Here is a 15,297-nt window from a genome sequence, read left to right on the forward strand (position 1 = left end):
TAGAGGGTTGCAAGGTTTAAGCTCTAAGACTTAGAAGAACAATCAGAGAATCCAACCGAAGAGAGAGGTAATGGTAGAGAAAACAAGCATCTTCAGTTAAGAAAACTTCTGGAAAACTTGGGAAAGGACTGAAGACAAGTCTTTAAGGAACACGAGACTGAAACATGATGACCAGAACTTCCTCAAAGACTCATTTAAATTACTTATCAAATACACGTTCCGGTGATGGTGGGGTTGTGTGTAAAAAAGTAGCTTTTGTCTCTCTTAATCCCGGTTCCTTGTTTTCCAGATGTCCCAAGGTTTTCTTTCTGAGACTGACCTGGCTCACTGGCTCAACTACTTCATCCCCTCCTGGGTGCGCAAGAGCGATGGAGCACACTGAGGACGGTCAGACAGGCCAAGAACATGGATATTTCAGATACAGAACAAAAGAAGAGAAAGGGATGTGTAACCGGGAAAAGGAAGTGCGTAAACAAACAGAAAATGCAGGGACGATGCTGGGCGGGGTTCGGGCAGGTTGCACCACTTGATTTTCGAAAAGGTGATCATTTTGGCCACAGGCAGGCCCCGCCTCCTCTGTAGGGAGCTCTCGGACTTTCCCGGCTTCTCGAGGACCACGAAGGCCCGGGGTTCTCCGTCCAGGGCGCGGCAGCTAAACTTCGATTTGCAGGAAGTTCATTTGCATCCAGGTGTTCCTCAGCTCGTCTCTTCTCTCCCCGGAAGGCTGATTACATCATCCCAACCCGGGCAGAGTGGCCAGTTTTTCCATTTGGAACTCCTCTCTCGAACACCAACTCTTCCTCCTTAAGGAAGCCAGGATGGAGCGTTGTTTTCCAGTTACGGCTGGTTTACGAGGGAGGGCACTCTGTAGGCCCCTTCGTTTGCGTAGTGATTATTAAATGCTTCAGGGCGCTATTTTTCTCGCATCTATGAGCTACACTTACACAGCAACACATGACCAACTACGCCTGTCGCTGAGCCAAGATCCTCAGCGCCACACCCGCGACAAATCCAGAGCTGAGGATTCCCCGTACTGTCGGTAGGGCGACCCCAGGAACTCAAGGGGGAAAACCAGCGACTAGCCAGTGTACTGCGCCTGCGCAGTCCCTAGGCTGCACCACCCGCGGGGCGTGCTCGCAGCGTCTAGCACCCTATCAGGCAGCCACAGGGAGCGCGCCCGCGGCCTCGCCCTCTCCGGCCCCGCCCCTCGCCTCTCGCCCCTCGCCCCTCTTGGTCAGGCCTCTGACTGGGGCCTGGAGCTCCTGTCCCCGCCCACGAGTGTCCCCCACACCCTCCCGCGCGCGTGCGCAGAGGCGGACCGCAGGGCGAGGGCGCGAGGGAAGGGCGGGCGTACGTCCTTGCGTGCGTCTCAGGCAGCGCGCACGCCGGCGTGAGAGGGCACGGGAAAAAGGTGGCTCTGGCCGGGGCGGCTCGGCTTCCTGAGGCTATGTAGCTGGGCTCGCCGGCTCGCGGTCCTCCTTCGTTGCCCTCGCAGCGTCCTAACGCGGAGTTTTTGCTCGGGAGAGGCCATCCTCGCGCCGCCGCACTCCTTTGACGGCAGAACCTGCTTGCTCGCCCGTGGGAGCGTCCCGGCCGAGCAGCCCTGAGGGGGAGGGGAGGCCATTTTGTCCCGACCGACTCCCCGGAACCGGGCGGAGCGGCTGGGAGAGGCTGCGGAGCTGCCGTCGCTGTCCTCGGAGGCACCGGGCTCCGCCACTGTCTGGGCTTCCTCGACGAGGCCATTTGTAGGTCGCCGGCGCCCTCTCGAGCCCGCCTTTTTCCCACGCTTCCCCAGTCCTCCGGCCCGAGAACGCCCGGGTGAGGAGTTGGCCGTAGTGCTAGGGACCGATCCCTTGGGGCCGCCGGCGGCGAGAGCCTGAGCCGCTCCTCCCAATGGCGAAGAAGACGTACGACCTGCTTTTCAAGCTGCTCCTGATCGGGGACTCGGGAGTGGGGAAGACCTGCGTCCTTTTTCGTTTTTCGGATGATGCCTTCAATACCACCTTTATTTCCACCATAGGTAAGACTTGTGGGAGGATGGTGTTCGGTCTCTGTAGCTGCAAGCCTTTTTTCTTTTTCCCCTCCAGACATCTTGCTTCCCGTAATATACGCCTTTGTTTCAGTGATTCCGATTCCAAAGGACAGACCCAAGTTACTGTTTCAGTCGGCATCGAGCTTACTGGGGCGGGGTCTTCCCCTTCTTTTCGCCGACCTTTTGCTTTCAGATCTCCTACTCTGAAGTGCCCGCTGTGGGTACAAAATATGCAGCATTTAACAGCATTCCAAAATCCTGTTTCTTTACGCAACTTGACTGGCTTTTTCCATGTTTGCGTGGACTTACTAAGATGTGTGATATTTCTAAGGGACATATTTTAGTGCTTGTGATTGAAGCAGTGCTAGGCATGTGGTAAAGGTCTGCATTTATATTTGAGGACAAACAGAAGATTCCATTTGCTCATTACATAGAATACATTTGAAGATTTCTGTGAACAATAATTAAGCAAATTAGAGGGGAAAAGCGAATTGTCCGCGTTGACTAATCCATTGATGTGTGGAACAATCGGAGGCTCTTCGTGCTTGGAGTGGGAATCTACGGCGTGTTTGCTCACAGTGCTTTTGAAGACATCAACAGAAGCAGTAATCTGAGGAAGATGATCAGTTTCTGTCCTCAGCCCGACGGAATGAAGTCAGGTTTTCCCTTATTTTACTTGAATTTACAGAAAAGTAGTTTGCCAGTCGTAGCCCAAAGAACCTCTTAATGACACGTTTCAGAATTATTTGGTGTGGAAGAAAGAAAGTAACGATTGACCTTTTCAATCGTTTTTCTGTTTAGGAAACGAAAAGGGAAGAATCTAAGAAAGTCCCTTTTGACTCTGGCACTAGCACTAATTGTAGTGAAGTAATTGTAAAACCCACTTTTTCCTCCTCTTCTTGATTCTTCAAGGGACAGCTCCAGCATTGGGGCCGTACAGTAAAACTCGTTTTAAATGCAACTTAATTTTATAATGAGACCGTTTAGAGAAACATGTGCAGTCCTCTTTGAACTCTGGAAATTGTCAAAATAAAAAGGATTTCAGCCAGTTTATAGCACTATTGAAATCGTTGGTTTGGATCTTAATAACATTTATCAGCAACTTGTTCTCATAAAACAAATTATGCTGAAATTAAATTGGATAAGTGATTATTTTAAATAGTTTTTCTTTTACTTGCCCTGTTGTTGGGGAGGATCATCATAATCATTTCCTGAGTATACTCGTTTCTCTTAGACTATCATAATTTTCATGATACTTAGAACTTATTTTCTGCCTTGTGGGTAGCGCTTTCTAGCACTAATTTTGGTTTTAATACAGTATTTCACTTTTAGCAGTCCCTGGCTGGCTGGGTCAGGTGGTTGGATCAGTCAGCGAATATTTATTGAACACCTAATGATAGGCACTGGGGATAAGTGGTGGACACAATAGACCCCTTGAGCATTCTGGTGAGGACAATCACAATAGTGTGGAAAATGCTTATTATAATGAAGGTTAGGGAGCTGAGCACTAGGCTACATTGGGGTTTAAATTGAGTAGTCTTGCGTATACATGACGACTAAAGTGAAGTCCAAAATACGACTAAAGTGAAGTCCGAAAGACAAACAGGCGTTGGACCAAAGGGGTGGGATACTGCCTTTCCCTAAGAGGGAGAATTTAATCCTAATTTAGCCTGCCATTGAGAGGGGTCAGGTAGAGAGTAGGAAGCAAAGCTTTAATTGTGTACACCAGTCTTTTTGTGAAGGGAGCATATCCAGAGCCCATTCTGTAAGATGAAGGCAGAGTTTTTGTAGTGTTTTTACTTGGGAAAAAGTGGTTTTGGACCAAGCCTCTTGGCTTGGAATCCTGGTTCCAAAAGTAGCTATCTGTGTGACTTAGGCAAGTTACTTAACTTCTTTCTGCTTCAGAAAGAAGCTTTCTTTTTTTTTGGTTTTTCTCCGGTACCGGGAACCGAACTCACGACCTTGGGCTTGCCAGGCAGGCGCTTTTGCCGCTGAGCTAAATCCCCAGCCCAAGAAGCTTTCTTTTAAAAATAGTATTAATAATAGTCTCCTACATAGGGTAATTGTGAGGATTTTATGGGTCAGTGAGAATAAATCTCTTTAACATGGTGCCAGGCACTTTGTAGGAGTATTAGCTACACATAGAATCTATGACTTTTCTGCTACTCAGTTGTGACAGAATATGTTATTTTACAGATTGAATGCCCTCTGCACACATTGGTCACCCAAATACTTAGTTGGTACTCTGTTAAACAATTTCACTTTAGTCTTTCACATTTACATACTTTGATATAAAAATGTTCCACATTTTGGCAGAAGATGTTGACTAGTCTGGACTGAGTAAAATGAATAAAATTCTGAGTCCAGCTCAAACATGTTCATGTAGTCTGTTCACAGATTTAGAGAACTATTGGTATTTTAAACTAGTGCTTTCTGAAGGATATGTGAGCCAAATCTACTTCAATTTTCTTTTTTTTTTCCTTTTTTTTTTTTTTTTGAGACAGAAACCTTACTGTATAGTCCAGGTTGGCCTTAGGTTCAGGACCCTCCTGCCTCAGCCTTTTGAGTGCTGGGACAGGAAGGAGAGTGCCACTGTGCTTGGCTTGAATGTATAGCACTTTCAGAACATTGTAAATACTGTCAGTTGAAAGGTTCTTGTGGATGTGTTAGAGGAGGGATACTTGGGGTAGAACTTGGCCTGGCACATAGATGCTCTGCCACTGAGCTGTACCTGCAGTCCTGTTTTTTTTTTTTTTTTTTCTTCAACTTAGAGCATTTTCTAAATATAAATGATAGTGAAGATTGTAAGGTGTCATTCAATTGTTACTGCTTACTCTATCTTTTGGTATGGGGATTGAATTTAGGGCTCATTCTGAGCATGTGCTCTACCACTAAATTCTACCCTAGCCCCGGCATCTGAGGTTTGCATAGAAGTGCTTATCTTATAGGTAGTCAGATTACTAAAATAGGGCAGGTCCTCATTATTTCAGGCATGACCCTTTTTTTAAAAATTTAAAAATTTTTTTTGGTGGGTACTGGGAATCGAACTCAGGACCTTGAGCTTGTCAGTTAGGCACCATGCTGCTGAGCTACATCCTTGGCCCCAGGCATGATCATTTAAGTTTCTTGTTCTTTTAGTTTATATTGATTCTTTGAAGAAAGAATTTTTATAGATATATGATGCTTTCAGTGCTCAGAAAGAAAACTATATTTAAGTATTTCTGCGTATTTTAAATTCTTACACATCCGTATTAAGGCATGAGATGTTTATAGTCAGATTTATTACAGACAGTTACAAAAACAAATTACTGGTGGGTTCCACACTCAACTTGTCCCAGAGTGAATCCATGGACTCTAGGATATAAGGTGCACATGGGCAGAGATCTTTGTCTTTTTGCTGATAAGTGCTAAGCACCTAGAAGAGTTCCTGTGTTTAGTAGGTGTATGTTGAAAAAAGAATAAAGGAAGGCAGACAGGCAGATGGTACACTCAGTATCCTCAATACACAGTTGGGACTAGTTTAATGTTTTCCTCATTATCTCCTTCTTTTCTTATTCTTGTTTCTTAAGGTACTGTGGATTGAACCCAAGGTCTTGCCCATTCAAGGCAAGGCTCTGTCCTCAGCCCTTTTTGTCTCTTTGAGATAGGGTTTCACTGAGTTGTCCAGGCTAGGTTCAGATTTGAGATCTTCCTGCTTCAGATCTTCAGACCTCCTCGAAATGTTAGAATCATAGAATGTTAATGATGGAATGAATACTGCAGTAAATTTCAGAGGTGAAAGAACTTCCAAAAGGTAATATGGTTAACTAGTGAAGGAATCATGACTATTCTCATTTTGAGAATTTTATTGTTTAAAATAAAAATCCCAGCTAGGTGTGGTGGTACACTCCTGTAATCCCAGCATTTAGAGGCTGAGGTAAGGGGATTGTTACGACTTTGAGGCCAGCCTGGACTTACTTAATAGCAGGACCCTGTCTCAATAAACCAAATTAAAAGAAGAAGAAAAAAAAAGAAAACAGGTAGTAGGCTAGTTCACTTATTCATCTGTTTTAGTGTGAAAAGTGGAGTTGCTTTTTTTTTTTTTTGTCTTTGAAACAGGGTCTCGCTATGCAGTTCAGGCTGGCCTTGAGCTCACTTTGTAGCTCAGGCTGGTCTGAAACTTGCAAGGATCCTCCTGCCTCAGCCTCCCGAGTGCTGGGATTACAGGTGTGTGCTACCACACCTGGCCACTTTTTTTTTTTTGGAGGGAGATAAGTAAGAGTAGGAAAACAGTACCTCTTGGACCAAGTATCAGGGATATTTGGATTACTGTGTCTGTGCTTTGCAAATTTAAAGCTTAGTAGAGCAGAGCTGATGTTAGCAATAATTATGTTCTTTTTCAGGATTACAGTGTATAATGAAGTACAAAGTGCGGCAAAGGAACTACAGATAGTCTTGTTTGGTTTGTAGAAGGGAAAGACTGATAAGAGAAATTTGACAGTCTGTTTCAGTATGAGATTGCCCAGGCAGTGCTGTCCACACAGCAGTGATGAATATAGAAGTGGGGGTTTGTTGAGTGTTGATTTACAAATAAGAAACTGTTATTAAGCATGAATTGTATGATTAGCTAAAGAGATGTACATGAGAAAACTGTTTATGAAGATAATTAGTCATAAAAGAGTTTAAAGGAGCTTCCAAGGATGTTATGTTAAGACAACATTATGTGAACCTGTAAGATTGATAAGTCAGTCATGGAGTAGGATCCTTCAAGTAGATAAATAATTCAGGAATAATGGAATAAGTCTTTTAAATTTGAGTTTTTTTTTTTTTTTTCCCCTTCCGGTAGCGGGAATTGATCTCACAACCTTGCACTTGCCAGGCAGGTGCTTTGCCGCTGAGCGAAATCCCCAGCCCCTAAATTTGAGTTCTAAGAAAAGGAATTTGATGTTAGTGTGGAGCTTGGTGGCACATGCCTGTAATCCCAGCACTCCAGGAGGCAGAGGCAGGAAGATGGAAAGTTAGACCCCAGCCAGGGCAATTTGGCAAGACACTATCAAAATTTAAAAAAAAAAAAAGTTGCCTATGTGGTTCAGTGCAAAAGGTCCTGGCTTCAATCCCTCGTGCTGGTGGTGGTGAGGGAGGAATTTGAAGCAGTGATGGGAATACAGTTCTGTTGGAGAAGCCCAGTGCCTGTACTTCCAGCACCCTGGAGGTTAAGGCTAGAGGATTGCCATAAGTTTGAGGCCATCTTGGGCTACATAGTGAGTCCACAGTCATCCTGGGCTATATAGTGAGTTGAAGGTGAGCCTGAACTACGTAGTCAGACCTGTCCCCAAAACAGAAAACAGATCTGCTAATCTTTTTTTGTTTTTGTGTTTTTGCGATAGGGTCTTGCTGTGTAGTTCGGACTGGGCTTAAATTTACCATGTAACCCACCAAGACTGGCCTTAAATTTGTGGCGATTCGTTTTCCTCAGCCTCCTTAGGGCTGGGACTGTAGAAGTGTGTGTCCGCATACCTTGCAGGGTATATACTTCTTGCTCTTTAGGGGAAATCAGAAAAAAGTTTTCTTTGAAGTCAGCATCATATATTTTGGGTAGCAAGCCTGTGTAGATTGCTTTTTTTCTTTCTTTCCAGAGACGAAAAATAGTATTTTTTGAGGAAAATAGCAATTGGTGTTTCCAGTATGGGGACATTGGAATCCTAAGCTCTCCCATGCTCTACCTCACAGCTCCCTGGCCAACCAGGAGGTGAGCAGGCCTACCTCCTGCTGCAAGGGCTTCTGCCATGATCTAATGTATCTCCTAAAGCAACAGGGTCAAAAATGGTGGACTGAAACGGTGGGCCAAAATAAACCTTTTCTCTCTGTCAGTAGATTATTTAGGGATTCATTTAAGTGATACAAGATTTTGACTAACAGAACACTCAGATGAATACAGTACCAACAAACTGGGGAAGTTTTTATAAGATCAGTGACTTACACTAGATACCAATACAGTATTCTGAATAAGATGTACTATAGTTTCCCCAAAATGAGAGAAGCTGGGCAAAGTACGTAAGGGATCCCTCTGTATTGTCTTTTATAACTGTATGTAATTCTTAATAAAAAATTAATATGTTGATAAAAATTTTTTAAGAAGTCAAAGTTGACATTTTAGGAGACTGAGGCAGGAGGAGCACAAGTTTGAGCCCAGCCTGCACAACTTAGACCATATATAAAAAGAAAAGAAGAACCCTAGAGGTGTAGCTCACTGGGAAGGCCTTACTCTAATCCCCTTTACTGCAAAAACCAAATAAGTATCTTTAATTTTTTTTAACACTTTTTAGCACTGGAGATGAAACCCAGGGTCTGCCCAGTGGAACCACTATTCCCCCACTGCCTTTGAGACAAGATCTCAGTGAGTTGCCAGGCTGGACTCAGAACTTGTGATCCATGTGTTACTATGCCTGACTTGATTTTAATTTTTCAATTATAAATTTGTATGAGTATTTGTGTACAGTCTTGTGTGTTACCAAAGCTTTTATTTTCCTAGATAGAATAAATACCCAAGAATACAATTGCTGTGTCATACAGTAATTGTGAATTTAGTTCTATAGAAAACCACCAAACTGTCTCTGGAGTGTCTTGACTATTTTATACTCCTGTCAATGGTACATGAGTGATCTACTTTCTCTACATTCTTACCAACGTTTGGTGCTGTCATTAGTTTGGTTTTTTAGCTATCTTATCTTATTCTGTTAAATGTGTAGTGATAATCTCATATTGTGTATGTTTTTGAGAAGCATGGAAAGATTTAGTAAAGCAGTATACAAAGAAAATAGAATATGGGCCATTGAGAGAACTGCTGTGGTTTTTGTTTTATTTATTTTTTGCAGAGCTGAGAGATGAACCTAGGGCCTTATCCATAGTAAGGATACGCTCTACCATTGAGCTACATCCCCAGCCTTAAATTTTTAATTTGCATTTCCCTGATGGCCAAAGGTGTTAAATCTTCTTATGTACTTGCTTGCCTCCTCTATACTGTGTTTGGTGAAATGCTTGTTCATACTTGCCCATTTTCTAACTGTGTGGTTTTTTTTTTTTTTAATTGTTGAGTCTTGAGGGTTCTTTTTTGCATTGAAAATTCTGGTGTTTTGTTAAATATATAGTTTGCAAATGTTTTGTCCTTACCTTTCTTTTTCTTTTATGGTACTGGGAATCAAACCCAGGGTTTTCTCACTGAGCTACATCCTGGCCTTTTAAAAAATGTTTTATTTTGAGACAGGGTCATGCTGAGTTGCTGACTCTGGGCTTGAATTTGCAGTCCCCCCTCTTGAGCTTCCCAGAATGCTGAGGATTACAAGTTTGCATCACCATACTTAGTTTATAACTTGTCTTTTCATCTTTTTCACATGTGCTTCACAGAGAGACAATTTTAAATTTTGATGAAGTCTTGTTTATGGATCAGGGTTTTGAATTTCATTTTTTTCTTTTTTTTTTTTTGTGGGTGGGGTGGTACCAGGGATTGAACCCAGAACTTTCACACTGAGCTACAACCTCAGCACCTTTTTACCCCCACCCCCCACCCCCCAAAAAGACCCAAAAAACCAAAGCCTCACTGAGTTGTCACATTACCCTGACTGAAGTTCAAACCTGTGATCTTTCTGGTTTATCTTCTTATCGAGTACTGGGATTATGGGTGTAAGCCACCATGCCTGGCAAGGAGTTTGTTTTTATGGATCATGTTTTTGGTGTGTAAGAGTTCTGTCTGTCTTACATCTCAAAGATTTTCTTGGGTTTTTTCCTAAGAGTTTTATAGGTTTTTGTTTTACATATAAATCTATGTGTATATTGAGATAATTCATGTATAGGATATGGTGTTTAGGTTAAGCTATACTTTTTTTTTGTCTCTTTGAGACAGGGACTCACTATGCAGTTCAGACTGGTCTTGAACTCACTTTGTATCCCATGCTGGTCTCCATCTTGCAGTGATCCTCCTGCCTCAGCCTCCCAAGTGCTGGGATTACAGGCGTGTGCCACCATACCCAGCATAAGCTTTATTTATTCATTGCTTGTGGAAGGGATTTCTGATTGTGCTAGTACCACTTACTGAAAATGTAAGCTTCTGCTCACTCTAGTCTCATAGAATCAGTCAGATGATGTAAATGTTCTGAAGGACTCAGAAATTCTGTGCCATATAGGAATGAAAATTGTCTTAGTGATTCACTTTTGGATCTTTTTGGAGTGGGGGGTACCAGGAATGGAACTCACAACCTCATGCTTGCCAGGCAGGCACTGTGCCACTGAGCTGCTACATCCCTGGCTGTGATTCACTTTTTACCATAGCTTACACTCTGCTTTCCTTTTATTCTTTTGTTGTGGTACCAGGGGTTGGCCTCAGGAACTAAAGAATGCTAAACTATCACCAGGTTTTGTTTTTTTTTTTTAAATTTGAGACAGTCTTCCTAAGTTGCCCAGGCTGGCCTGGAACTTGGAATCCTACTGCCTCAATCTTCTGCGTTGGGGATTAGAAGCATTGTCATCACACTGGACATTTTTATTTTTTAATTTTTTTTAAACGGATATTAGACTTCTAGAATTGATTGTCTTATTTTCTGTTTTCTAATTTTGTCATTTTTGTTCTGTCTCCTAGAAGTTTCTCTCTTTATCTTTTAACCTTTTTGTTGAAGCTTTTATTTCAGTTGTCATTTTAAAATTTCTAATACTGGTTTTTTTTTTTTGTCTGTTCCTTAAATTTATGTCTTAAATTCTGTCCGTGGACTGGGCATGTAGCTTAGTTTTAAGTACTTGTGTAGCTTGTGTGAAGCCTGGGTTCTATCCCCAGCACTGCAAAAAAGAAAAAAAAAAATCTGTTCTTCATTAATACAATATTTTCTTTTGTTGGAAAGTAGTTTGTTTCTTCTATTTCTTGCTTTCTCTTTCTTTCAAGTGTTTTGGTCCTTATCATCTTCCTCCCTTGTTTTAATCTGTAATTTTGAGGTTCTTCTTAAATTATTGGTGATTTTGGGCTGAGCAAGCTCTGTAATCACAGGCAGGGCTTTTTATAGGATTGGCTGTGCCTCAGGATGATGGGACAGTTACTTGTCCCTCCCCTCAAACCTTAGAGTCTGTAGGCATTATTTCCAGAGCTATGAATTTTCTCTGGAGAAAGACCCTCAGATCACTTGCCTGGGGCGTGGCAGGAGCTTGTAAGTCCGGCTGCCTTTGTTTTTCAGTCTGAGCAGATGAAGGTATTTGGGTGGATAGGATATGAGGTTAGCTTTAGTTTCATTGTATTTAATCTCTTTTTTAAAGTCTGCATAATTTTCTGCATAATTTCCATGCCTACACTCTGTTGAATCTGTTGTTTCTGTATTCAAAATCTTGTTTCAGATAAACCGTAGACTCCTGGTTGGTCTTGAGGGTGGGATGGTGTTATCTGGCTGTGTGAGATTGGAGACTGTATCTGAAGTTGTCCTTACATGGACCTTTAATCAGGTCCTTACTTTGTGTCTGGTATTTAATATTTTCTGTTGCTAAACCTTTCTAGGGTTCTCAGATATGAATTGGCTTGTTCTCACTTTATATTGTCTTCAGTGTGCCTGGACACCATAAAATTTGTAGTTTATATCTTTCGTGGTTAAAGTTGCAAAGTCTGCTCGCTGGAATGAAGATAGAACTTACTTATATTTTGTTTATTGTTCTGCTGTATAGGAAAGCTCTTTCTCTACTATCTCAATTGGAATTTGAGGTAATTTTTTACTCAGATTTTTCGTTTGTTGTGGTGCTGAGGATTGAACCCAGAGTGTTTGCACTGAGCTGCATCCTTGGTCATTTTTATTTTTTATTTTTGTGACAGGAGAAATTTTCCAGGCTGGGTTTGAATTTGTGGTCCAGACTGCTGGGATTACTGGCATGGTCACCATCTATGGCTTTTTAAATGATTGTTGATTCCATTTTAAAACTCATATAGCATTCAGTAGAGTTAAGGATGAACTTTTTGCTTCTGACTTTCTAAATACCAAGTTTGCCCTCAAAATAACGATATTTTTATGTAGGGTAGTCAAAATGGTAGGGACTTAGTTTTTTCCATTGCCAATGTCATTTTCCATTGCCAGTGTCATTAACAGTGACAATTAAGGAGAGAGTTTTAATTTAGATGCATAATTCTTGACTGATTCACTTGCGAGAGTAGTAGTAGTTTTTTTTTTTGGTACAAAGTATGATTAATCTTAAATTTCAGTCTTTTGTTCTTGATGTGCACTATCATATAGGGTACATAGCAAGATTCAGTAAATTCATAATCTGCCTGGATTATAGCAGAGTGTACATATTTTAGCAGTTGTCATTGGAGGATAAGACATCCAGTTCTTCATTTTTACTGATTTGAAACCCAGTAAATGTTTGTGCTTATAAAAGAAAAGTATCGAGTTCTTTCTCTACGTATTTTTCGTCTTTGGGAATCGAACTCAGGATCTCGTGCTTGCCAGGCAGGTGCCATGCCACTGTGCTGTATCTCTGGTCCCTGTATTCTTAGTCTTACAAAAATGTTTTGCCTCCCTTAAGTTAGACATTAATGGGTAAGTGTGAATTTTTGAAAATCCGGTAGTGTTTTGAGTATCTTGAGTTATTATTATTCAGCATAATAAATGAGGGAAGGGGCTCTCAAAATTAAATATAAGAATAATCATCTGAAACATTAACTCTTGATGTGAATTACGAGTTTTGAAAAGATTCAAACCTACGTAAAGGTTAAGATACTACAGTAAATCCCCTCAGATCTTCTTGTAGGTTTACCACATCTTGCAAAATTTACTTTTGTATCTCAGATTTTGTATGTGTCTAATTCCAAATAGATTAAAGATCTCTATTTTGAGGTGACAGTCCTTTTCTTATACACTAGGAAATTAAACTATAATCTCTTGAATTAGTCATTTATTGAAAAAAAATGGAGATTTTTGCAATGTGTTAGGCATCCTCTATGAAACACTAGGAATACGGTGGTGAGCAGTTTGGGCTTGGTTTCAGCCTCTTGTGGAGAGTAAGTCTAATGGTGTATTCTATAAAGTTTATCAGAATACCACTGTTGTCTCAGTACTTGAAGTTAGAATCTGACTCTCAATACCCTTGCTGCTTTTCTTTTTCTTTTTCTTTTTCTTTTTCTCTTTTTTTTTTTTTTTTGAGGCAGGGTCTTGCTATGCAGTTCAGGCTGGCCTTGAGCTCACTTTGTAGCCCTGGCTGGGCTGGAACTACTAATGATCCTCCTGCCTCAGCCTACCGTGTGCTAGGATTACAGGTGTGCTCCACCATACCTAGCTCCCTTGCTGCTTCTCTAAGACATTTTGTGTTACGGAAATGCAGACTTAATGCATTTTAAGGTACCTATTTTTCTTGTTTTGTTTTCTTATATAGTTATAGTGGCTGTACTTAATAAAGATGTAGAACTTTTTTTAAGATGTGGAATTTTAAACACCCAGTTTATTAATATTATGTTTATCCAAAGATTAAGTTTTTAATTTCTGACTACAATACAGTATACAAATTGTATTTTTCACCAATTCCCTAATTTAAAGCTACTGCAGTAGAAGTACTTAGTGTTTTCTTGGAGCCTTGCTGAGCTTAACTTTGAACCTGATTTTATTAAGCTCAAAATAATGAAAGGTAGCAGATTTTTACTGTTATTCAGCTAACATGGTTCAACCAGTGGAAATGCTGATGTATAGAAATTTGGCAAGATCTATAAACTAAGATGAAGATTAAAATTGTACAGCTATACCATACAGTTGAAGATTTATAAATTTATGATATATCAGTGAAAAGTTCTTCTTTTTTAATTTTTATTTTTTGAGACAGCGTCTTGCTATGTAGTTCAGGTTAGCTTTAAACTCACTCTGTAGCCCAGGCTGGCTTCAAACTTGAAATGATCCTCCTGTCTCAACCTCCAGATTGCTGGGATTATTATATTTTTAGTAGTCTCCGTAAAGGTAAGAAAGCTTGCTGAGTGTGATGGCACATACCTGTAATCCCAGCATTCAGGAGGGTAACTGTGAGTTTGAGTCTAGTTTGGGCTACATAAGGAGTTCAGATCCAGCCTGAACTATATTAAGAGACCCTGTCTCACCACCCCCATAAAAAGAGAAAGTAAAGTTTTTTTTTGTTTATTTTTGGTATGGGGAATTAAACTCAGGACCTTGTGCTTGCCATGCAGGTGGAGAAAGTAGTTTGAGCCCTGAAGTAGTCTCACCACTATGGAGAAAGTAGTCTCCACCACTATGGAGACAAAATAAGAAATAACTAAATTAGTGGGGTGTTGTGGCTCACACCTGTAATCCTGACTCTAGAAGGTGGAGTCAGGAGGTTTGAAAGTTCAAACTCAGCCTGGACAATTTAGTGACTTGCAAGATCCTGTCTCAAAATAAAAAATAAAAGGGCTTGGGATGTAGTTCATTATAGAGGCCTTGGGTTAAGTCCCTAATACGATAAAACAAAAGCAGAGCAAAGCAAAACAACCCCGAAATTTTGGTGCTTTTAAGTGTAATCAGAGTTTAATTTTTGTTGAACAGTATTTCAATAAGATGTTGTATGAATAAACCCAGGGCTTTTGCACTGAGCTACATCGCCAACCTTTTTTTTTTTTAAACAAGGATGCACTAAGTTACCCAGGCAGGGCTCAAACTTGGCAATCCTCCTGCATCAGGCTCCGAAGAGTACCAGGATTGCCAGTGTGCCCCACTCACTTGGCTGGATTGGTGGATCTTAAACATTAATTTTAAAGAAAGTATTAAAGCTAATTAAATTCATGAGTGAATAAATTGTTTGTTGGTCTTAATGCTTTTATTTTTATTTATTTTTCGTGATGCCACAGATTTGACTCTTCCATAAAACACATTTTCCTGAAAATAATATTGTGGCATGTTTTTTTGGTGTTATGTGATCATCTGCTTTGTAGATTTTGAAATGTGCTATTGAATACTATTATAGCTTGGCTCATTTCACTGTTGATCGGTTACATTTTCTCTCCTGACTGCTGTGATCTGTGTCAGTGGGTACTTTGCTTTTAGGCAGTACTGCATTTGGCCTTATTCAACCACTGTAGGATATGGTCTGTTGTCTGTTGATTTTCTGTAAAGATGGTAAAAGATGATTAGTTCTTGAAATTTGGAATGACTATGAAGACAACAAAAACAGAGCAAAGCAAAACAACACCGAAATTTTGGTGCTTTTAAGTGTAATCAGAGTTTAATTTTTGTTGAACAGTATTTCAATAAGATGACAAATTTCAATCCTGACAAACCTTTTACCAGTAG

At 40.9% G+C, this 15,297-nt stretch overlaps 1 protein-coding gene across 1 annotated transcript in view; it reads left to right on the forward strand.

Moving 5' to 3' along the window:
• The first annotated feature begins 1,380 nt into the window (after window positions 1-1,380).
• The window catches only part of Rab10 (RAB10, member RAS oncogene family), an 81,749-nt gene continuing 67,832 nt past the window's right edge, over window positions 1,381-15,297 (forward strand). Inside the window, exon 1 of the mRNA XM_005400418.2 lies at window positions 1,381-2,020. Coding sequence (XP_005400475.1) covers window positions 1,894-2,020 — 127 coding nt within the window. The 5' untranslated portion in view covers window positions 1,381-1,893. The remainder of the gene's footprint in view (window positions 2,021-15,297) is intronic.

The sequence above is a fragment of the Chinchilla lanigera genome, unplaced genomic scaffold (genome assembly GCF_000276665.1).
Source record: "Chinchilla lanigera isolate Chin_1 unplaced genomic scaffold, ChiLan1.0 scaffold00068, whole genome shotgun sequence".
In the NCBI taxonomy this organism is placed as follows: Eukaryota; Metazoa; Chordata; class Mammalia; order Rodentia; family Chinchillidae; genus Chinchilla; species Chinchilla lanigera.